The following is a 22749-nucleotide window of genomic DNA, read 5'->3' as shown; positions in this document are numbered from 1 at the left end:
TCGGTTGGGAGACAAGGCGTGATCCGTGGGTCAAATCAGAGAAAGGATGAGAGGTACCTGGAAAAAAGGTTGAGATGAGTCCCATTTTAGTCCTACATGTAATCATCCTTGTGCAATTTTTATTGCAACTTACACATGGCGCACTACTACAAATTACTACTACTATGTTTTATCATAATACTAGACCACCCAATATTGATTCATAAATTTTTTATTTTATGTATAATTCTATTGTTTAATTAAAAATTTTATTTATTTGGTTGATAAATTCTAAGTTAAACATAAAATATTATATTTAGATTGATAAAATTAGCATAATGATATTTTAAGTTGTTCAAACTTTCATGACAATAGTCGATTATATTTTTTAAATAATTTAAGTTTTTAATTATTGTGATTTATAATTTTTTTTTTTTGTATTCTACTAATTAGAAGTGATAGAGTAAAATTATTGTAAAAATATTTGTGATTTTTTTTAAATGGCTCCATATAAGACGACATGTTAATTTAAAATATCAAAAATTAATTTATCATTTTAGTAAAATAACGATTAAAGTAGTTGAAACGGTCATATCATAAATATCTATTTTAATTTTTTATTAAATATTATTAATTTTGTAATATGTAAATGACTTATAATAATTATTTAGGATAATATAGTAAAATCAGGATTGAAACAACTGAGGCAGACATGTCGAACATGAGCAGCCTGCTTCAGTTGCTTATTGTGACTTCTTATATAGGATACTAATAATATCATTTTTTAATACTTAAATAATCATAATAAGTAATTAGAGATGATATAACAAAATTACGATTGAAGTTGTGAAGCAGACATGTATTAAAAGTGATATAGCATAATAACTATAAAAAATTAATTGTGAAAATAACCTAAGTGAGCCTCATATAAGATGTCAGTTTAATTTAAAACATCAAGAATTAATTTATTATTTTATGTCTATTTTATTTTTTTATTAAATATTATTAATGTTTAAATACTTATATAACTTATAATAATTAATTAAGGGTGATATGATAAAATTACGATTGAAGCAACTAAACCAAACATATCAAAAATATTTATTTTATTTATTTGTATTAAATATTATTAATTTTCTAATATGTAAATAATTTATAATAATTAATTAGAGATGATACAGTAAAAACACGATTGTAGCAGCTGAAACAGGCATGTCAACCTGCTGCCTGCTTCAGCTGCTAAACCGCCTCTTATAAATAAGAGAACATGGAGTAATATTAATAGCATAAATCTTTTTATATTATAGTATTTTTTTTTACCATCTGGTATTCGGTACCAGCATTGGAACTCGACTAATCTCGATTCGCGTCTGGTAGGACCGCATTCGAGAGGTAGCGCTCCCAATTGAGTTTTCTCTGTGTTCAGGGTCGAACCCTTGACTTCTGATTAAGGGTGGAACAGCCTCATCCGCTGCACCACAATCCATATTAGTTTTTTATATTATACTAAGTACTACTATGTTTTAGTTTTTTTTTTTTAGCAAATCAATTAATTTTTCTATCAGATGTTAATTAATATTTATCAAAAATAAATTATTATCTTATAAGTAAAATTTACGCTTTATTTTGTCCATAGTCCATTCATTTATGAGCCTGTTACATGAATTGTTCTTTCATTTTTTAGCAATACATTAAATTTTTAAAGTTTGGTAGGATATTATATTCTGATTTCACCAAATATGTATTACCCCATCCACTAGTAACCATGATTAGCTTTTTCTTTTTTTCCGGCTTTCATGGTCGAAAAGTCTAGGATTCAATGTATCCTGCCAATTACGTAATACTAACATTAAGTTTTTTTATATTTCTCAACTTTCTCTAAACAATAAAACCAAATAATTCTTTCGTGCTTGATATTTTGTTTTCTACTTTGAGTGAGTCATATTCAATATGATTACACTTTAGGCAAAATATAGAAACACCTGCCTTCTTTTATCCATAAGTTCAGCTGCCACAGTGAAAGAGGATTCTTTTGTAGCTAAAATCAAATTATATAAATAAGTTTAAAAAAAAAAAAAAAAAAACTTGTTCATAAGTTTGAATGAAAGTTCCTTTTTTTTTAAATTAGAACGGAAAACGTCTGAAGCTTCTTTATTAGGAATAACAAATTAATAATTAGAATGGAAAAGATATGACATATATAATTGTTACATGTCAACATACCAAAGTAACTAACTTTTCCCCCTTAATAATTAATACTATAATTTAAATTAAAGTGGGTGGCCAATCATATCATATACTTTCATGCTTAAAAGGCCAATTGACCAATCATATAAGTAATACTACTTTGTTTAAAAAAGGTAAAATTAAACATTTTAGTAGCGAGAAACATAATCAATTCGAAAGATATATGACATAATCAACCTTAGATCTTGTTTTAATTAGTACAGTTGAGTTAATTAAAATACATATTTTCTTGTTTCAACTTAATCTCATTCCCATATCATAAAGTGGGTGGCCAACCATATCGTATAATTTGAATAGAGAAGCGAAACATGATGATAAGTAATAAGAAATCGGGGAATTACAATTGATAAATAGGCTGCTGGTGAGTGAATGCCGACTGCTGTTTCTTTAATAGAAGCAAAAATATTTTGGCCACGTTTTCCAAAATAATGAGACTATGCATTCCATTTGGACAATATGAAAAAGAGGACCCCACACCTTTTTGTAGCACTTTGTTCATAGTAATATAATTGGTGTGGGGAACACATTTGGCCCTTAAATTAATATAATAATCTTCATCTCAATTCATTTCATCACAAAAGCTTTGTGGTAGAAACCATCTAATCTTGAATCTTGATTTTTCCTTTACATATATGGATCTATCCGTTTCACACTTGCAATATATTCACTATTTCGGATTTAATTTAATGCTCATATTTTTCATTCATTTAAATCATACATATCAAGTCAAATATTGTGCTAACATTCACCTTAATTAAAGGTATCAACTATGTGAATCTAAATTAATTGGATTAGTGAATTTCTAACAATGAAAAAATAACCGAATAAAGGTCATTCGTTCACCCAACTAAAGCCTTAATTAGGAGTCGTTTCATACACGAACTAAATAATTCTAAAATTATAGTCTTGTAATAAGAATTAAGATTCCTCGACTAATCTATCCCATGTGAGAGATCGATGAAATAAAATAATTTCAAATCGAATAAAACAAAATAAAATATCTCAAAATTAAATATGTGATGAAATTTATATCGCATTTGATAGACGGTACAATCCCAACCAACCTTAAGGGTCGGATAAACACTAATTACTTTATTCTTCGCTTCACTTATTGGCCTCAAAACACTATCACTAACCCTAAAAGATAAAAGAAAAGAGATGTAAATAAAAATATTCGACATGTCCCTTTGCCTTTTTTCCCCCTCTCTTTTTTCACGTTTTAATGTCATATGCTGCTCTCCATTTTATTATATAGTATTGTATATATACTACTATTTCGTTTTTTATTATATAGTATTGTATATATACTACTATTTCGTTTTACACTCCCATTAGGTCAAAATCTACAGCGTTTTCCCACCATAAGCCTACTTGTTTCCTCCTTTATAAGTGGCAAAGTTCTCTGCTTCATAATTTTGAACAATAGCTCTACAAATTTAAAAATTACAAAGACTTTTTCAACCAAACACATACAAAGACAAGTTTTTGAGTAATTTTTATGATTTTCTTTTTAAAGAATATTTTGGTCTGCTTGATTGAAAAAAGAATTGTAAAAAAAAAAAAAAAGAGTAAATTGAAAGAATGCAAAAATTTTACTTCACTTGGTTGTGTGGACAAAAGAGGAGCATCGACACAATTAGTAGTTATTATCATACGATTAGGAGGTTAGAAACTGTGATTGCATAAACTACTTCTTGCATACAGGATCTTCTTAGAACTTGATGTACAGTGAAAACTCAGTGCAACAAGCTAAGCTGTTTTTTTGGGCGGTCATTCACGAATGGATTTGTTCAAAATATAGTATTAGATTAGATGGGACATGGACCAATTTATTTTGTTGATATATATCCTTACCTTATAAAAGCATCATTAATAGCATAAGGAGTCATTATCAACAGTAGCTGTAACTTTGAGTTGACCCACCCACCCCTTATATACTTTTCTATCAACAAAAAAAAAATAAAATGGTCGGAACTCGAAAGTGTAGTCTTGTTGAATTAGACACTTTCAATATTCTGGAGTACTATATATTAGCACACTTTTTATATCATCCCCACCTTTTTATTCATTCCATTTTTAATTTGTTTTGTGTAATTATTTCATACTTATCTGGACGGAAAAAACGGAGGAGGGCCGCACATGAAAATATAGTAATTCCTTTAAATTTGAAAGTGAGTTAAGTTTATATTCATGCGGTATAAATTTGATGGTTTGATTTTAATTTGTCATCAAGTAAGAAAGTTACGTCGTTAATTAAAGATATGTAAACTACACTTAAAAATATCTTTTCATCTTGTTGTCTTAAGCAAATTATGTGAAAAATCAAAATTAAAGAGTTGTCAGAAACTGAAAGAGATCGGTACTTTTTTTTAAAATAAGATCGGATTCAAAAGGAAAGTGAGATAAATAAATTGAAATGGATGAAGTATTAATTAGGACAAAATCTAATTCATATAAAAATTTGGACGGATTTAGGAGATATATATAGTCCAAATGTATATTTATAAAAGGAATTGTCATTTGTTGTTTAGTTTAGAACGTTTGATGTAGAAATGATAAAGGAAAAGATTGCATTACAATATTTTTGTTGTAAACAAATTCTTGGAGAAAATAAATTAAATAAATATATGATTTTTTTATTTGGGTACATTATGAGCCTATGACTTTATCGATTTATGAACACAGCTTATTTTAATCCGTTAAGATTTAGCTCAAAATAGTCTATTTAACATCCCTAATCATATCTTTGAAGGAGGGGCCGGAGAACTTATTTATGTATATGTATATATTAAAATTGTTTATTATATTATTTGGAAAAAGAAGCTTGGTGACGCAGATTTTGATGATGAGAAGCATGCATGGGAGTTTTGGGGGTTGGAGCAAAGCCTAATTTTATCTGTTATGTTAGTGAAAAATTAGTCGATTAATTAATTACTCTTATTTTTTTAAAAAAAAAGAGATCCATTGTATGTGCCAACGTCGGCCTTAATACATTAAAGAGATATTAAGGATAATCTTAAGTCGATTGATGAATTAAAAAAATTAGAATTGCAACTTTGTACGGTGTTCTTGATTATGATTAACAGAGCTAATGACACATCACTCTTCCTTTTATTCTGATGATGACTTGTGCTTTAATTAGTGGCCCCTATTTAACAAATTTAAATCAAGATCACACTAAATTAAATCATCACGCCGCATCTCCCTTTTAAAACACCCTCATGACCCTAAACCCCTTGCTAAGCACTTTCCATCTCCATAATCCTGAGAGTTATCCGATATTTGTAGTGGTAAATTAGCTTTATTAAAAAAAAATATTTGATGGAGTAATTGAAAACGTATAAGATGATTCGAACATCAACATTATATTTTAATTAAACAATAAAATTCATCATTAATTCTTTAGCGATAAAGTTCATCGCTAAATTTATTTGAGTAGTGTATTGATGGTGTAAATTACATATTATTACGTCTAACTGATTAATTACAACAGGTTATTACGTTTTTTTTTTTTTTTTTGCGTGTAACCATATTATATATTTGCTAAATGAGTTATATGTTATTGTAAGTTAAGTTAATAATGTGTGTGTATTTATATATTAGCTAACATATATTGATCATTTTCTAACTTGATCTATATCTAGTATCAATAGCTGCAATTTGCCCTTGGAGATCATCAACCACTTGTTATAAGAACAAATCCTCTTTAAATTGGAATATTAGCTAGACAAGTAGCCATTTATGAAATTATTCGCTTTCAAAGGAAAAATATATTTGTCGTTGATTACATTTAAGTTGGAGAATAACTATCGTATAGTTGTTAATTAGAGTATAAATAACATGGCCAGGACCACAATTGATTCTTCCGTCCTTAATTGTGTTTCTCCTAGGGTGTCTTCTTCACCAGGAAGGAAAATGATTTTCACAAAATAAGTTTATGTTCGATACGTAAGGAAAAATATTATTTTAAAAGTATTTATGTATAATTTAGACGTACAAATGTCATAGAAGATGGAAGTGGTAAAAATGGAGGCGGCGATGGCCAGGGTGAAGATGAGGTGTTGGATGATGAAAATGACGCAATTACCGTAGAATAAGCTAGTGGAATTTGGTCTTTTCAAATTTCACTAGAGAAGTCATCTTCCTCACTTTTAAAATATTTATTTTTTGAAAAATGTTTTCCTCCACAATGAACATACCCTAAATTTAATTTGAACTTTTGACAACTACCAAGAAAGCAAGACAAGACAAGAGGAAATAAATCCTATTTAATCAACAAGGCTCTTTCTTCATCATCAACGGAATATGTTGACTGATAGGTATAGAATAGAACAGCTGTTGTAGTTTTCGTTGAATCTCCTATTACTCTTTATGGAAAGAAAACCATAAAATGAAAAATTAAAGATGAGATACATGAAGGGAAAGGATAAGTAAGGCTCCATACATTCGAATTTGAAGAAGTTTATGAATTCTATATTTGTTTTCGAACTTATTACTCGTTTTAACTATTACATTCACAATTATTTATATACATATTTAATACATAAATGATTTATTATAAATATATGATCTAAATAAAAATTACTAGTTCTACTCTTGGATAAGGCCTAAGGGTCATATACGTGTGATTCATAGCTTTGATTTATTTGAGATGAACAGCCAAATTGGGTTTCCATCAACTTCTTAGGCTCCCCACACCCACCCACCCACCCACCAAATGAATCCATACACACTTTGAGAGAATATTTCAACTCTTCCTTTTGCGTGCAAAGTCGAATGTAAGATTTAAATACTCATCAAATTGATTAAATTATTATTCAGAATGTATATACTTTGTGTAAAAATTATTTAGTGCAGTCGAACCAATTGTTCAAAGGCTACATTCGTTTCTAAGTAATGCTTATTTGCATCGAATATTTACATATTATAATCGATTGATTTAATAATGTGAGTATCTACGTTTATTTATCATGCTTAAGTATTAAATAATAATTACGTCCAAACACATATACAGTATTGGCTTAATATAAATACGAGTTCGAGTAAGTTTTTACCCTCGGTCTCTCTTGACTTGAGTCTTGAAGCGTGCAAAACTCTAGTAGAGACCCCTAACTACCCATATTGTGACAACTTGCACAAGTGTTAGCCTCCTACATTGCCATCAAATGATGATGGTTTGATTTTTATATCTATGTAAAATCCTCTTCCAAAGTCATAAAAGACCATATTATATTGCTGCTGCATGCTTCCAGCAAAAGAATAAAACTTCAATGTTTTTTCTCTTTGTGGCACATAGTTTCAAACCAAGCCTACTTGATTAAAAGCTTAAAATGTTGGCTTTAATTCTCTAATAATAGACTTTAGAGAAAAGGGAAAAAGGACGACGGACACAAGGATTTGAGATGTTTCAAATGTTTGCTTGTGTTAATAGGTTAATTAGGTAGCCACGTTTTGTCTTCCACAATACTTTCTCTATTTCGATTTGTTTATCTGATTTTGACTTCACATGAAAATAAAGAAAGACTTTTGAACCATATGATTTTAAATTAAAAATATATTAAATATACGCAAAATATCTTAGTATAATATTGTGATTTTAAACCTGCAAACAAAATAAATAAATTGAAATGGAAAAAAGAAGTAACATGATATATCACTCCTTACTAGACTTTATAAATATAGATAGAACACATGCATAGTATGAGTTTTAACTTGCACGACTCTTTTAATAAGGTCCCACTATGTTCCCCCTTAGAAAATTAAATTCAAAGTCACTTCATTTTTGCACATGAAAATGTATACACAAATTATCATAACACGAATAAATAAATAAATAAATGGTCATCATTCAACACATGCGGCGGCCGGCAGCAGTGGTTTGCGCGTCAACCGGACATCATGCAAAGGTCATTGTAACTTGTAAAAACAGACTACCTCACCAGCCCAATGCACCAAAAAGCCCAAATTATGAGTTCATGGACTACACAATTTGGGTCTTCTTTTTTACCAGCCTAACTGAGTTGATTTTGACATATTTTATTATTTCTCATGGTATTTTAAGTGTGTTCCAAGTCATATATGCATCATCAATGTAAACTATTCTTTTTACACTATCAAGTCATCTTTACTAGTGTCACATTTTACTTTGTTTACTGATAGATATTCTTTGTATGACCGGGTATATATAAAATCTTTTTATACTAACGGCGTGTAAAGCTTCAACTCATAATTTGATAAGTAAATTTCATCAAATTTTATGCCAGAAGTAAAGTTGGAAAAACAAAGTTAGAGGAAGTATAATACAGAAAGCCCATTGAGACAGGCATCCATGGCCCATGGGGTCTTCATTCTTTTTGGGCCTTATACTGTGTATGATCTTCAGGCCCATTCATGCTGGACATAGAGCACTTCCAACATGGCATTGACCACCTAGGTTGGATACACATTAGAGAGTAGAGCCGACGACCACCTGGGTTGGATATACATTAAAGAGTAGAGCCGCCAATATGTGATTGGCCCTGGGTCGGCATAACGTAACATCCATCCTTTTATTCATAGTCCTTTTCAAAAATAAATTCTAATTCACTTAAAGAGAGTTCTTTTAGCCCGGTCTTTTGCCGGTCTTTCGTTTTCAATTTTTGGTATCTTGAATTGATGAAAATTATTTTCGCAATTAAAAAAAAAAACATTTTAGGTAGAAGTCAGTTTTATTAGAAATATATTAGTAACTTCTTTGTATACCACTTCTTTCGGTCAACACGTAATTATCCTTGTGCACTTTTAATACTCGGTTATCAAGATTATCAATCTTATACATAATCTCTAAATATTGTTTTAATATTACTAATATATAGAAAATGATTCGATAAAAGTGAAAAAAAAAAACATAGCTTTACAAGATTTATACAAATATTTAGATGTTCGCTAAATTAAATTTTTTCTGGCCTGGCATATTATTTTTATACAAAGAAGTTGTGTCAATTAGAGCAAGGACCTCACAGAGGAACATGGGGGCCTAGTGCACAAGGGGACAACAATATAAATCTGGGAACAAACGGGACTCTAATGACATATTTTTTGGTACGACAAGCTGCACTGTCTGAGTAATTTGATTGGACTTGTAATTATTTTAATTAATTAAAGTTGATCTAATAAAGTTGAACTCCTTTATAAAACAAACTTTATTCATTCCTTCACGAGCTTAATACTAATAAATAATAATCATAGTTGCATAATATAATTTTATTCTTATTTATTTGCTTGTGCCCCACATGCATGGAAATGGGCTTCCAGCGAATGCTCACATGCACACGACATGGGCTTTATGTCCCACAATTCTAACCTTTTCTTGATCAGTTTGTTAATTGTAATTAGTTATGATTAGAGAAATGACAGGGGAAGTCTTGGTTTCTTTATTACCCTACCTACTCTTCTTTAATTTGTTATGCTATTTAAGTGGTAAAAGTATATGGAGGCTGGTGCATGGACCTTTTAGGCAATCTTTTTCTCAACATTTATTTCCTCCTTCTGTCTTTAGCTTTTCAATTTTCTTCATTTAGCATGGATAGTACCATCATCCATGGAGGAGCATTTGTTTTTATACGCCATATCATGTCATATTTACACGTTGGAGGTAGCTTGTGTTATTTTTAATACAGAAAAGGGTTAAAAATATTACTTAACTATTCGAAATGGATATAAAATACCCTTCGTTTGTTTTTTTGCTCAAAAATACCCCTTTTATTTATTTTTTTGACTTAAAAATACCCTTTTCTCTAACAAAATGCCATCAAGTACACCACGTAAATTAAAAAAAAGTCACTTAATCAATCCGCGTCAATATACACGTGGAAAATCACTCCATTTAATCTACCTAACAATCAATCCATTTTATTCTATTTAAAAATTCGATTCGATCCATATTCAAAAAATCTGAACCAAGAGGCAAAATTCAATCCTTCAATTTCTTCCTCATATCATCCCTTTCACCGCCTTATATTTCATTATTTTACATTTTCAAAGTTACGCGACTCACTCGAGCAATTTTTGACCTCATCAACTTATGGTTGTTCTGCATTGCAACTAAACTTTCACTCTCCAAATTTCAATTTCATCTCCGAATTATCACTCCTTTCACTACAATCAGGTTCCTCATTAGACAAATTCAGATAGGACATCCAGTAGCAATCCGAGCTCTTGAAAATTGGATCAACTATTTGAGGATCCAATTGTTTAGGGTCGACCCGATTAAAATTCGATTCTTTCGGATCAACAATTTAAGGACCTAATTTATTCCTCATCTTTCGTCTTTACCAATTCAAAATATCTGAACCCATCACATGAAAATTAAAGAATCAAATTTTTTTATTTTTTTCCTCTTGGGTCGATTTTTTTTTTAATATGGGTGGGGTTTGGATCTTTTAAATTAAAAAAATGGGTTGATGGTTAGATGGATTAAATGGAGTGATTTTCCATTTGTGTCTGTTAACGTGGACTAATCAAGTGACTTTTTTTTATTCACGTGGCATGTTTGGTGGTATTTCATTAGAGAGAAGAGTATTTTTGAGCCAAAAAAAACAAACAAAAGAATATTTTTGAGCCAAAAAATAAATCAAGGATATTTTTTATCCATTTCAAATAGTTCAAAGATATTTTTTATCCATTTCCGTTTTTAATATTACAAATTCCACATTTAAAGAAGTTTATCCGTAGATATCATTTTACTGATGACTTGATTATTAACGCTCATTAAATATTTAAAATTGTATATACATTTTACTTTGTTTGACTAGACTTGTTGTCATACATTGAAAATATTCGAGTCCAACAATTATTTCAAAGTGGTTGACATTTTCTAATTAGATGAAGAGTAGTTAAGGCGAAAACGATGGAGGAGGAATCCTAAGTTCTTCTTGCATATCGCTGGCGAAAGGTCAAGTTTTCTGCGCTAGGAAAAAAACAATAGTTGATGGAGCTCTTTCCGTATAGTGTTGATGTTATTTCATATATATTCACTTTTCTAATATATTTCACTTAAAATAAAATACTATGTACTTACTATTTAAAGGGATGTGAAATCTGAAAGATCAGCCTGATCCTGAATCCGACTTTACACTTAATAAATTATAAAACATATTTATTATTTTTTCTGGTGAACATGAAAAGAGAGAAAATAATAGTTATAATGGGCCGACGGAAGTATTTGCCAAACAGCTCACATTTGCTGCGACTTAAAATAAATGTACATTAATGTTTCGGAATGGAATTTTTCTTAAATTAATAATAATCATGTGATAATCTGTACCATTGCATTGCGGCGACGTTGTTTGTTTGCTATAATATCCATTGATAGCTACTTATGTTTGTCATCTTCATCTTTGATTGGTGAAAATAGCACAATAATTTTACAACTGCTCCATTATTTCGTTCAACAAGCAAGCAAACAACAAATAATTAATCCAAAAATATCACATGGTGCGGTCATTATTTAAAATTTATGAACTCATACTCAGAGCTTATATTCAATTCATAATAACTCATTTTAGTTGTAGAGTTCATAATTAAAATAAGAGTTGCTGGTTCATCATTTGTATACACATTCAATATTGTAGCTTCGCTTGTGATCATAATATGTAGAGTAAAATTTTGTAATCATGGTTAGTGAGTTACTTGAAAAATTAACGCACGTCATGATAAGTCACGGACAAAAAAAAAGATGAACAAAGGCATGGTGTTTAATTATTACACTCACTGGTGACTAAGTTGCAACACATGAAGGTTTTATTATGTCAAACAAAAAGAGAAGACAAAAGGTAAAGAGCAAAATGGTAAAAGTAAAGTAATGTATAAATGTAAGGATGGTGATGAAGTGGAGTAGAAGAAATAAAATATGCTGATCAGTGCATTTACGTGTTGTTTATTCCGCCGGGGGGTTTGCCAAACTAATTTTACAGTTGTCTCCACTCCACGTGCAGCCCTACATTTAGTTTCCCCCGGGTCCCTATACATATATGCGGTAAAAAAAATTAATCGCTCAATTTACGTAATACGTAGTACAATTTTTTATATTATTAATTTATGATATTCATTAATGACATCCAATAATCAAACAACACTGATAGTATTAAATAGGAGTACTTATATTTCATTCTGTTTGAGAGTCAATTAAACCCTTATTTTTTTCATCTAAACTAGTGAGGGGTACTTACTTATTTTACCATCCGTTGGCGGTGAAAGTAATGAAAAATTTTGCTGATCAGATATAAGTCAAGTCAACGATTTATTTACTCTGACTAGTTAGCACCTTCAAGGTCGGCTAGTATATATTATAGTTATATATCATAATCAAATAATCGGCGATTTTTGTAAGGAGAGAGGCAAGTATTTAGGGGGAGTGGAGCCCAGCCCAATATTCACAGCTCTCGCAACTTGTGCTTTCCTTTTCCCAAAACAACTCCTCTCTTATGCTCCTCATTTCCATTTCTGGCCCTCCCAAATATCTAAAACGAGAATACAGGTTATTATGAGTGACTGCAGTGTAATTATTTCCATAGGAGAATATAACAGGGTAGACCGACTGCAGTGCAATTATTACTGTAATATGATGTTAATAGCTCAGGTCAACCAAAATAAATAATAAAGACCAATTAAGATTTCATATAGTTGACTCAAATTAGTACTAATTGTTGTATCTTTAAAACAAGATTCTTGGTCATTTAAACGTGGGGTACATGGACAATGTTGTTATTTTAATGTTGATTAGGACTAGTAACTCAATAGTGGCAGTTTAGTCAGTAGATAAATGATAATCCGTTTCTCTGAAAAATCTCAGGACTGAATTGATTTGTCTCTCTTTCCATTTTTTTTTTTTTTTTTTTGGCCTTTTTGGTTTGTTTTGCAGTCTTACAGAGTAGTTACTTACGGTCACCGAGTCAGTAATAAGTTTCGCTAAAACACCTTGTTTTCAGCCATTACAAGACAACCTAACCTCCCCCCCCCCCCCCCCCCCAACCCCACAAAATGGTTTCTTGTTCTTGGTTCTCTGCTATTCCCATTTCCCCTTCTTTCTTTCAAGATTCAATTCTTTTCCATGTTTTTCTTTAAGTTTTCATCAGTTTCCATTGACCCATTTCACTAAATCTATCAAAGATTCAATCTTTATTACAATGGATCATGTACAATCAGTAGTTCTTGCAGTGCTTTGTTTGTCAACCATTTTCAAGATTGTTCCTTTTTGTTCATCATACCCTACTCCATCAAACTGTACTGACACTGGTCGTTTGTGCACTTCTTTCTTGGCTTTTAAACCAAGCAAAGAACAGACCCTTCCAGTGATCCAAAGCATGTTTGATGTGTTGCCTAATGACATAACTGTGGAAGGAAATGGTAAAGGTTATGTCTTTATCAGAAAGAACTGTTCTTGTGCCTCTGGTATGAAAAAGTACTTGACAAACACTACATTTACTGTCAGAAAGAACAATGGATCTGTGTATGGTATGGTTGTTGATGCCTATGATGGGTTGGCTTATTTTCCAACTAATTTTACAAGGGAGGCAAAGAAAGGGGCAGTGGTGTCATTGAAGCTCATATGTGGATGCTCAAGTGGACTGTGGAATTACCTCATGAGTTATGTGATGACAGATGATGATACTGTTGGGTCTTTGTCTAGTAGGTTTGGGGTTAGTATGGATAATATTGAGGCTGTTAATGGAATTGCCAATCCAGATAATTTCACAGCTGGATCTTTGTACTATGTGCCATTGAATTCCGGTATGAGTTTCCTTTCCCTTCTTATGACTTCTGTCTGTCTTTATGCCCAATTCCAAATGTGTATCAGTGTTTTGATTTAGGATGATTTAGGAGCTGTTTGATTAATCAAATTGTGTTGGTTGTAGTAAGTGAGATTGAATGTTGAACTTTTAATTGCTGAGGAAGATTAGTCAGGTTCGTCTTTTTTTGTTTGTTTGTGAGGGAGGGGATCAACTTTTGTGCTAGAGAGGCACTCAATCCTCTCTCATTTGTCTATTGCGGGTTTAGATGCCAACTAGTCGATGATCAGCTCATCTGACTGCCTAATGCATGTATCCAATAGTGAACATGAGAAAAATGTTGAAGGGCATCTAAAAGGCTCCACACTTTTTGCACGAAATGGTGAAAAGTTGATGAAAGTGGATGTAATGGGAATTAGCTTGGCACCCTTGGGGCATGGCCAAAATCAGTTGCCTTCGATCAGTTACAAAGTAGGATTGAATGTATCAAGAGAAATTCGTATTTTGATGGATAACATGTCCTATAGAATTCATAACACAGCGTATTAGCTTCAATGATGCATCCAACTATATAGCACAATAGTTATATCACACAACCTGCAAACGTTAAAGAGGACCTGATATGAAGATGAGTCTGTGGGTACTATTATTGTGCCCATTTATCTGAATAAGAGATCTTATGTGTTCAACTAAATTAAACTGCCACAAGTTATTAGCCAATCCTCAAAATAAAGTTCTCTTTATATGAATATAAACAGGAGGCTACTGAGATATGGTCTTTAAATTTTTTGGAAGAGCATTTATTTTTATTTCCAGTTAACATAGATCACCTAGCGGAGCAGTTAGAAAACCAGTGTTTTCAGAGAAAATTTTATGTGGTTGCTGATAGTGAATTCTGATCCTCCCTAAGTCTTTGGTGATTTCCTTTTCTTCACTGGATGGCTTGATAAGAGAACTGAGAGGATTATTCTCTTGACAGAGTTAAGTCTCTATTATGCGCCTTTTCTCTTACGTTTAGGTCCAATTTATCCTTGATTGTACGACTTTGCGAGATAAATTAGAAATTTGTGAGGCTCAGTATTATCTTCATTTAATCAGAGTCAATAGCTTTTCTAATAAGCCTCTTTTGGTTAAAAGTACGTTGCTTTAATGACTTTGTGTCTATACAGTTCCTGGCGAGCCATATCCAGTAGAAAATCACACTGTTCCTGCTCCTGCTCCAGCACCTTCCATTGCTGATATTTCAGGTATTATCAATTCTTAATAGCTTACATCGTTCTCACTTTCCAGTAGGCTAATATATGATTTCTTTTTAATTGGTAGGTTTTTATTCTTCCATGACACTGATGAGTTTGTCTAACAAATCCACAATAAATTCATATATTCCTGACGGTCATATCCTCAATTGATCTATCCAGTGACCTTATAATTCATTTAATAGCTCCCCTTACAATGGTGGTTTGCTAAGTTTTTTCATGCTATGGTTGTTTTCTTAGTTATAAAACACATCTTCAGAAGTATTTCAGAACTCCATATCTTCATGGAATTTCCCACAGTAAATGTGTTTTAAATGGCTACCTTTCCGTTGAGGAGTAAATAACCTCCAATATTTAACTATGCTGCAGGAGTTGAGGAGAATCATAAGAGTCATACTATTTACTGGTGGATAATTGGGGGCTTGGGTGCTGGTCTTCTCCTGATTGCCGTCATTCTTGCTTTCGTTTCCTGGAGGTCGTCAAATTGTTTTTCCAGAACCGAGAGAAGTCACACAGCAGGTTCCAGTGAGAAGATTTCTCACAAGTTCCAGATTCTTCGAAATACAAGTTTCTGTTGTGCATCAGGAAGGTACATTTGCGGTAGCTCAGGGGATGGGCAAGAACCGAATGGAGAATCTAATGATCAACAGATGAATATTCCAAAAGGTCAGAACGTAGACCTGCAAGCTTTTGTAGTCTTTTTATTGATATTACTGGAGGTCCTTCCTGTAAATTTTCTTCAAACTATTATGCATGAGATCAAGTCATTTGCTCACATGTATTAAAATATGCCTTCGCGTGATCTAAAATGCATCAAAGAAAATCATAATCCACTCCTATAATAGACTTATAGTACTCCTTCTAGAGAGGGTATAGGAAGTTGGGAAAAGCAAATGGAGTTTGATTCTATAATCGTTATGTAAACATATGCACGAATAGAGTTTCAGATGGAAACATAAAACTAAAACAAAGTTATTCTACTATAATTTTGAAAATGATAGGCATGGCATCAATCAAGTTATCATAATCAAATAGAAGCAAATAAGCCAAGATGTCAAATTAAAAATTAAATAATACTGCTTTTTCCCACCTCGAGGGATACATGTCATATGCACACTATTATGTGAAGGTTACACATCAGGAACATTGCTTTAAAATTCAAGTTATGCCCTTGAACTGGAGTTACTATAGAATGGATGTCTAAACAGTAAACAGGATGCTGTTGTTATAGCCGGGATAAGTTGAAATTGCCAAGCCTATATTATGGTATAAGGAGTATCTTGAAACTGTTCACAGAACTTTTTCTCCTGTGCTCATAATTGGGTGGGGGTGGGGGGTGGGGAAGGTACTTCCACTATCATGTAGGACTTCTCAATATAATAATTGACTGTTTTTTTCAAAAAAAAGAAAAGGAAAAACAAACTGACTGTTTTGGGCATCCTGCAGTTATAGGGACTGATGTCTTTGACATGGAAAAACCTCTTGTTTTCGCCTATGAGGACATTCTATCTTCTACCGATGGATTCTCTGACTCCAATCTTCTTGGTCATGGAACCTATGGTTCTGTCTATTATGCCATTCTCCGCAACCAGGTTACTTCTCTCTACTTTACCTATATTGATGGATTTCCTGTCAACATGGCCTATGAACTTGCTTATCACTTTCACACCTCATTCTTTCAGGAAGTTGCAATCAAAAGAATGACTGCCACTAAAACAAAGGAATTTACTGCTGAGATGAAAGTTCTATGTAAAGTTCATCATTTGAATTTGGTAATGAATACTGAATTTAGCTGCAGCATCCTGAGTTTTTATTTTTGGAGTTTGATGATAGTGTCACATCAATTCAAGTTTTGACTCCTGTTGGTATTATTTTGTCAAGGTAGAATTGATCGGCTATGCAGTCAGTAATGATGAACTATTCCTCGTTTATGAATATGCCCAGAAGGGTTCTCTTAAAAGCCACTTGAATGATCCTCAGAACAGAGGTACACATCTTGAAGATATTCATTAAGCTCAGAATTTGTGCGAAGTGTGCATACATTATTTCCAGTTGTTGATATGGAAATGCCTTGTTACCGCTATATTTTGGTGAAAAAGCTAGATGATCTGACCTCTTATTTTGGGTAGGCCACACACCGCTCTCTTGGATCATGAGGGTCCAAATTGCACTTGATGCTGCTAGAGGTCTGGAATACATTCATGAGCACACCAAGCCGCATTATGTGCATCGAGATATAAAGACAAGTAACATCCTACTTGATGATTCTTTTAGAGCGAAGGTTGTAGCGATTTTGGTGCCCGTTTTTTCTCCTTGCTGGCTGTCATTTTTCAAACCCAAATTCTCACTGCATTTGTTTTGCAACAGATTTCAGATTTTGGTTTGTCAAAACTTATGGGGATAACTAATGACGGAGAAGCCTCTGCAACACGAGTTGTTGGAACCTATGGTTATGTAGCTCCGGAGTAAGCGACATAACCAACAATAAGCAATAGCACAAACTGAAACTTCTCTCTGATTTTCTTTGTTTCCCTTGTTGTTGCAGGTACTTGAGGGATGGCTTGGCAACTAAAAAAACTGATGTATATGCATTTGGTGTTGTTCTTTTTGAGATGCTGACAGGAAAAGAGGCCGTTACCCGTACTGAAGGCAATGTGATGAAAACTGCAGAAAGACGTTCCTTAGTGTCCATTGTAAGTCTTATTGCTCACAAACTGTTTTTTGAAGGCATGCTTCCTTGTGGATTCTATTTCCTGTGTTGCCACTTCTATTTTGTTATGTGATTTAAAAAAAGACGAAAAACGTTGATTTTATCGTATAAATGAGTAAGATAAACTCATGCAAGCTCTGAAAATATGTTTTCTCATTCATCAGACATGGTCAACATTTGACTCGATGTCACCTATCTGGCATCTTCATCAAATTGGAAAGTCTACTATTCTCGGGTTTAGGATTAGTTCATCAACTTCCTAAATGCATTACTTTCAGAAAAAAAAAAAAGAATCAGAAATTCCATTGCCTGTTGTTATGTACATAGCTACACTTTTGTACCGTGTCTATGTATAGGTCTAAATATGTTTGCATAGTAACATACATGTATGTACAACTTATATGCACACTATATATCAATTCTTGGCAGCGATTAATGCTACATAATTGCAGATGCTGGCAGCTCTGAGGAACTCGCCAGACTCCACTAGCATGACAAGCTTGAAGGACCAACTGGATCCCGGTTTGATGGATTTGTACCCTTCTGACTGTGTTTTTAAGGTAAGTTACTGCTTAACAATTATGTTTGTCAACTTTGAATCAGTTCATAGGTGGTTGGTTTTCTAATGAAATTTCACTGCTTATTTCATCGTGTCCACCATCATTTACGTGTTCACTTTGGTAGGTGGCTATGCTGGCTAAGCAATGTGTGGATGATGATCCAATATTGAGACCAGACATGAAGCAAGTGGTGATTACGCTTTCACAAATAATGTTATCCTCTGTGGAATGGGAAGCAACTCTTGCTGGGAACAGTCAAGTGTTCAGTGGCATTGTGCAAGGAAGATAGGTCCGGGCAGTGGTCTCAGAATGCCAAGCAAAGAATTTTCGTCATTTTTCCATACGCTGGGTGTTGCCTTGCATCACCATATATAATGTACATAGTAATCTTTGTATTTTGAAGTCTTTGGTTTACCAGTCCAGTCGCTTTTTTTCTATCATTCTTTATAATGTATCTTTTTAATGCACCGAGTCATCTCTCATATAGCGGAATTTTTCCTTTTCCTTTTTTTCTTCCCCCTTTTTGGGATACTTAATGAGAGTTTAAGCTGCAGTTTTGCATTTAATATCTTGTAAAAAGTTTCATTTATTACTCAAAATTGTTGAAGTTCCTTCAATTCTATTGCTTGTAGATTGTATATTTTGCAATGGTGTGTCCTTGTTTAATACAATCATAGGTTACTGTCTACTCAAGGCAATTGGCTCAGAGTAGCATTATGGATTAAACAAAGTTGGATGAACTCTTGGGGAAGGGAGGAGGCAACGAGCGTGGAATGCTACTTATGAAACTTGTTTTCCTTATTATTCCTTAATTTTAAAGAAAGTTGTTTTGCTGCAGAAATTTATTTTTCACACTGTGACCAAACCAAATATGGGAAGATTGGAAAACATTTTTTGGAAATGGTTCTCCTCCATACTACTCACCCTACATCTTTGACAGTAGGGCCTTGGGATGTATTCTGTAGTTTTGCAGTGATTATAGTTGGTACAAGATAACAAAAACTTTAAGAACTACCATCACGATTACCATAAAATGATAATATCAAAGAGAGAACGCGGTTTGAAAAATCTGCCATAGAGAGGACCAAATAGAAGAAAGATTACTACAAACTTCAAACAGGAAAATTCATCACTATATTCTTTATGATTGCTTTTACTTGCAGAGAGAAGCTAACACACGACGAGGTGGGGTGAAAGATTTCCTGGAGTGAAGAACAGCCAAATTGTCAATCAGCAGGACATCGCCTTTCTTCCATGGAATCGCAACACTTTCATCCTCAAGGATGTTTAAACAATCATGTACAACTTCAGCAGGCAAAGGCTGACCATCTCCGAAAGTGACAGCTTTCACAGGATCGTTTCTAGCATCTTTCCACCCAGTATAAGCAGCTACCATGCTATTGAACCATATCTTTTGCTGCCTTTCTTGGTTGAATTTGATGCCTGGTACAGGTCCCATTACACTTTTAACTCCATCCTCTATCCATTCCAGCTTCATCCCTAACTTGGCAGCCCTGTTAAATGTCATGCGAGTCAATTACATTGTACAATTATCAGGCGTTGGGGTTCAGAACAACTTTAGGTACCCATTAACCTTCATCCTACAGAAGAAAAGGCAATCATACTCTCGCCTCTAGTAAAGGGTGGGGAGAGATAAGGGCAACCTTTTTTTTTTTTTTCAAAAAAGGAAAACCGTTAAAGTGGACTTTTGTAGGGAAAAAGTATGATGCAGGATCATTTTCAAGTTTGTTGTCCCAGAGCAAACTCATGAACAAATCAGCCTCTTATAATAAGTCCAGTTACTTGCAAGCGAGTATGCAACAGTCTCTTTCATCACATAAATATTTCTGTCGGCCTTGTCTACGTTTTTCTACCACTACGGTCACTAGAATCTTATATCTCACGACCTTATGTTGTTCGAACTCTTCTCTAAAACCATAGAATCAGTGCTCATATGCGACAGTATGACTGCTTTAGTTATTGGACCATTTGAACAACATAAGATCATGAAGTCTGCAAATCACGTGACAGAAATAACATCAAGCATCAGCTCCAAAAATAAACAATACAATGTCGAAGTGTGTTTCAGCAGCAAAAGCAACAACAATTATGTTTTTTGCCATCAATTCCTACTTCATTCCTCCCCTTTTTGATGCACTGAATATTCCTCGCACCATCTTTACCAATATCTGCTGTTAACTCACTCAGCAGTTACGGGAGTACAAAGAAGGGGTTCAAGTGAAACCTTCTTCACCGCTTATATAAGATAAAAATCTCTCTCTCCATGACCCCCAATATGAGTAATATAATTAAATTTAGCTGCTAAATAGAGCAACGAAAGATGTATCTCCTAGCAACTTCACTACAAGTTAATAAAAAGCAAACAAAGGAGCAAAGTTCAAACCTTTCTTCAGCAACGCTCTTGTCTTTGGTTAAAAAAGTTGATTTCCAGCCTCGACCAATTGGAGAAGAAGGATCATCATCTTCTCCTAATACCCTTATATAAGTTAACCCATGCTCTTCCAATCGCTCAACAAACTCAGGATACTTATTCTTCATCTTCTCATATACAACATGACTGAGGACTATTGGAGTTTCTCCTCCACTTCCAGGTTCCACTTCACAAAAGAAGAACAATTTTGACGGATACTCGGGAACCTGCTCCATGAAAATAAAAATGCTAAATTTCTTAACATCCAATACAACACTTGCCCTCCCCAGACCCCACTTTGTGGGAGTGCATACTGGGTATGTTGCTGTTATTGTTTAACATCCAATACAATTAACTGAAGAAAACAACAGTCTTTGATCTTATATACACCACCAGATTAAGGGACTACAATAAGTAGAGATGACGTGATAGTATAAAAATAATCGTCTATATACTAGGACTTGTTTTTACCGATTCTTGATCTTACAACCATCAATAATTCAATCAATTACACCTCAAATTCAAACAAAAGAAACGATCTTTTCTATCCATTCTGCTTTGTAGAGTTTATAATTACTTCCACATTAGTAATTTATACTCCATCCATCACAACTTATGTGTCATTTCGAGATTCAAACAAGACTTTCTTTGACCTATTTCTTCATATATATATATATATATATATATATATATATATATATATATATATATATATATATATCAATTTGAATATTTTTGAATCATCACTCACAATCAAAATTAAACCGTTCACATGAATTGAAATAAGTAGCAATTTAAGCGATGATATATATATACCTGAGCCATTTCATGATGAAATGGAATTTTCTGATCAGGTGGGGACTCATTAGAGGTAAAGACACGACCAACAACATTAGTACGAGGAGCAGCACCGCCAACGTACGGCAGTTCTTCATATCCAAAAGCTTCAACAACATCATTAAAGTCAGACGCTGAATTCACCGCAAATCCCCTGAAAAGAATAGCACCAAACTGATGGAGAACAGAAGCAATCCATGGTTTTTGTTGTGTGATTATCTGAGGAAGTTGGGATTTAGTAGTATGAACAACGTTTGGGTTGGGAGACAAAACAGCAGGGAAAGGAACACCATTGTAGTGCTTCTGCTGAGGTATTCCGACTTGGGTCAACAAATTTTCCGGCATCTTTCCTGTTATCTTTGTTGTCTGTGTTTGCTAATTATGGAGCAATTGGTAAGTAGAGTTTTATATATATGGAACTTTTGCTGCGTCACGGCTGTGTATATCTTTTTGTCCATTTCCTTTTTGTTATTTTACCACCAAATACGTCCATATACATTCAAGAAACAATATTTTATGCTTTTATACTATCAGATAAATTTAATTTTATTTAATTTTTTAAATAAAAATTAAAAGACATATAAATATTCTTCTTTATGTAAAATAAGTAGGTAATTTGTTATATTTGATCAAGTTTAATGTAAAATATTATAGAATATTTATATTTTAATGGTGCACAAAATCAACTCTTCATTCAAAGCCAATTATAGAAAGGGAATCTTGAGTTTTACGCCGATAATTTATCTATTTCTACTTATTTTATCTCAGCACTATGTGATCTATTATTTTTTACTGTATTAAATTTATTATATTAAAAAATCATATGACCACTGGCCGTATTAATTGCTGGTTCTTAATTCATCTGTCAATATAAAAATAGCCAAATTAAGATGGACCGGGAAAACACTATATTATCAATATATTATCCTTTCTAATTTAAGTGGCACTATAAATATTTGTT

The 22749-nt window shown here is 32.9% G+C and overlaps 2 protein-coding genes across 2 annotated transcripts; one reads left to right on the top strand and one right to left on the bottom strand.

The window, feature by feature from the left end:
- Nucleotides 1-12932: 12932 nt before the first annotated feature.
- Nucleotides 12933-19163, top strand: LOC107861784 (lysM domain receptor-like kinase 3). The gene is made up of 11 exons (XM_016707152.2): nt 12933-13995; nt 15164-15241; nt 15620-15916; nt 16697-16842; nt 16933-17022; nt 17132-17237; nt 17380-17531; nt 17618-17715; nt 17796-17943; nt 18413-18520; nt 18645-19163. The coding sequence occupies exons 1-11, from the start codon at nt 13392-13394 to the stop codon at nt 18807-18809; spliced, it is 1992 nt and encodes a 663-aa protein (XP_016562638.2). The 5' UTR covers nt 12933-13391; the 3' UTR covers nt 18810-19163.
- A 360-nt stretch (nt 19164-19523) lies between these two features.
- On the bottom strand, nt 19524-22274 carry LOC107861785 (clavaminate synthase-like protein At3g21360). Its single transcript, XM_016707153.2, has 3 exons — nt 21768-22274; nt 20925-21178; nt 19524-20034 (listed from the first exon to the last, which is right to left on the bottom strand). Exons 1-3 carry the CDS (start codon nt 22131-22133, stop codon nt 19674-19676), a joined length of 981 nt encoding a protein of 326 aa, XP_016562639.2. The 5' UTR covers nt 22134-22274; the 3' UTR covers nt 19524-19673.
- Between the last annotated feature and the right edge of the window lie 475 nt (nt 22275-22749).

Source organism: Capsicum annuum, chromosome 3 (assembly GCF_002878395.1).
Source record: "Capsicum annuum cultivar UCD-10X-F1 chromosome 3, UCD10Xv1.1, whole genome shotgun sequence".
Taxonomy (NCBI): Eukaryota; Viridiplantae; Streptophyta; class Magnoliopsida; order Solanales; family Solanaceae; genus Capsicum; species Capsicum annuum.
The sequence above is the reverse complement of the archived record's forward strand: the minus strand, read 5'-3'. Positions and strand labels throughout refer to the sequence as shown.

What these genes read in the sequence shown, in the direction of transcription:
- LOC107861784 (XM_016707152.2), top strand. Translation starts at nt 13,392, where the DNA reads ATGGATCATGTACAATCAGTAGTTCTTGCAGTGCTTTGTTTGTCAACC. An exon ending in ATGCCATTCTCCGCAACCAG is followed by an intron (nt 16,843 to 16,932) that starts GTTACTTCTCTC and finishes TCATTCTTTCAG; the next exon opens with GAAGTTGCAATCAAAAGAAT. An exon ending in AAGTTCATCATTTGAATTTG is followed by an intron (nt 17,023 to 17,131) that starts GTAATGAATACT and finishes TATTTTGTCAAG; the next exon opens with GTAGAATTGATCGGCTATGC.
- LOC107861785 (XM_016707153.2), bottom strand. Translation starts at nt 22,133, where the DNA reads ATGCCGGAAAATTTGTTGACCCAAGTCGGAATACCTCAGCAGAAGCAC. An exon ending in TTCATCATGAAATGGCTCAG is followed by an intron (nt 21,179 to 21,767) that starts GTATATATATAT and finishes TTCATGGAGCAG; the next exon opens with GTTCCCGAGTATCCGTCAAA. An exon ending in AAGAGCGTTGCTGAAGAAAG is followed by an intron (nt 20,035 to 20,924) that starts GTTTGAACTTTG and finishes GACATTTAACAG; the next exon opens with GGCTGCCAAGTTAGGGATGA.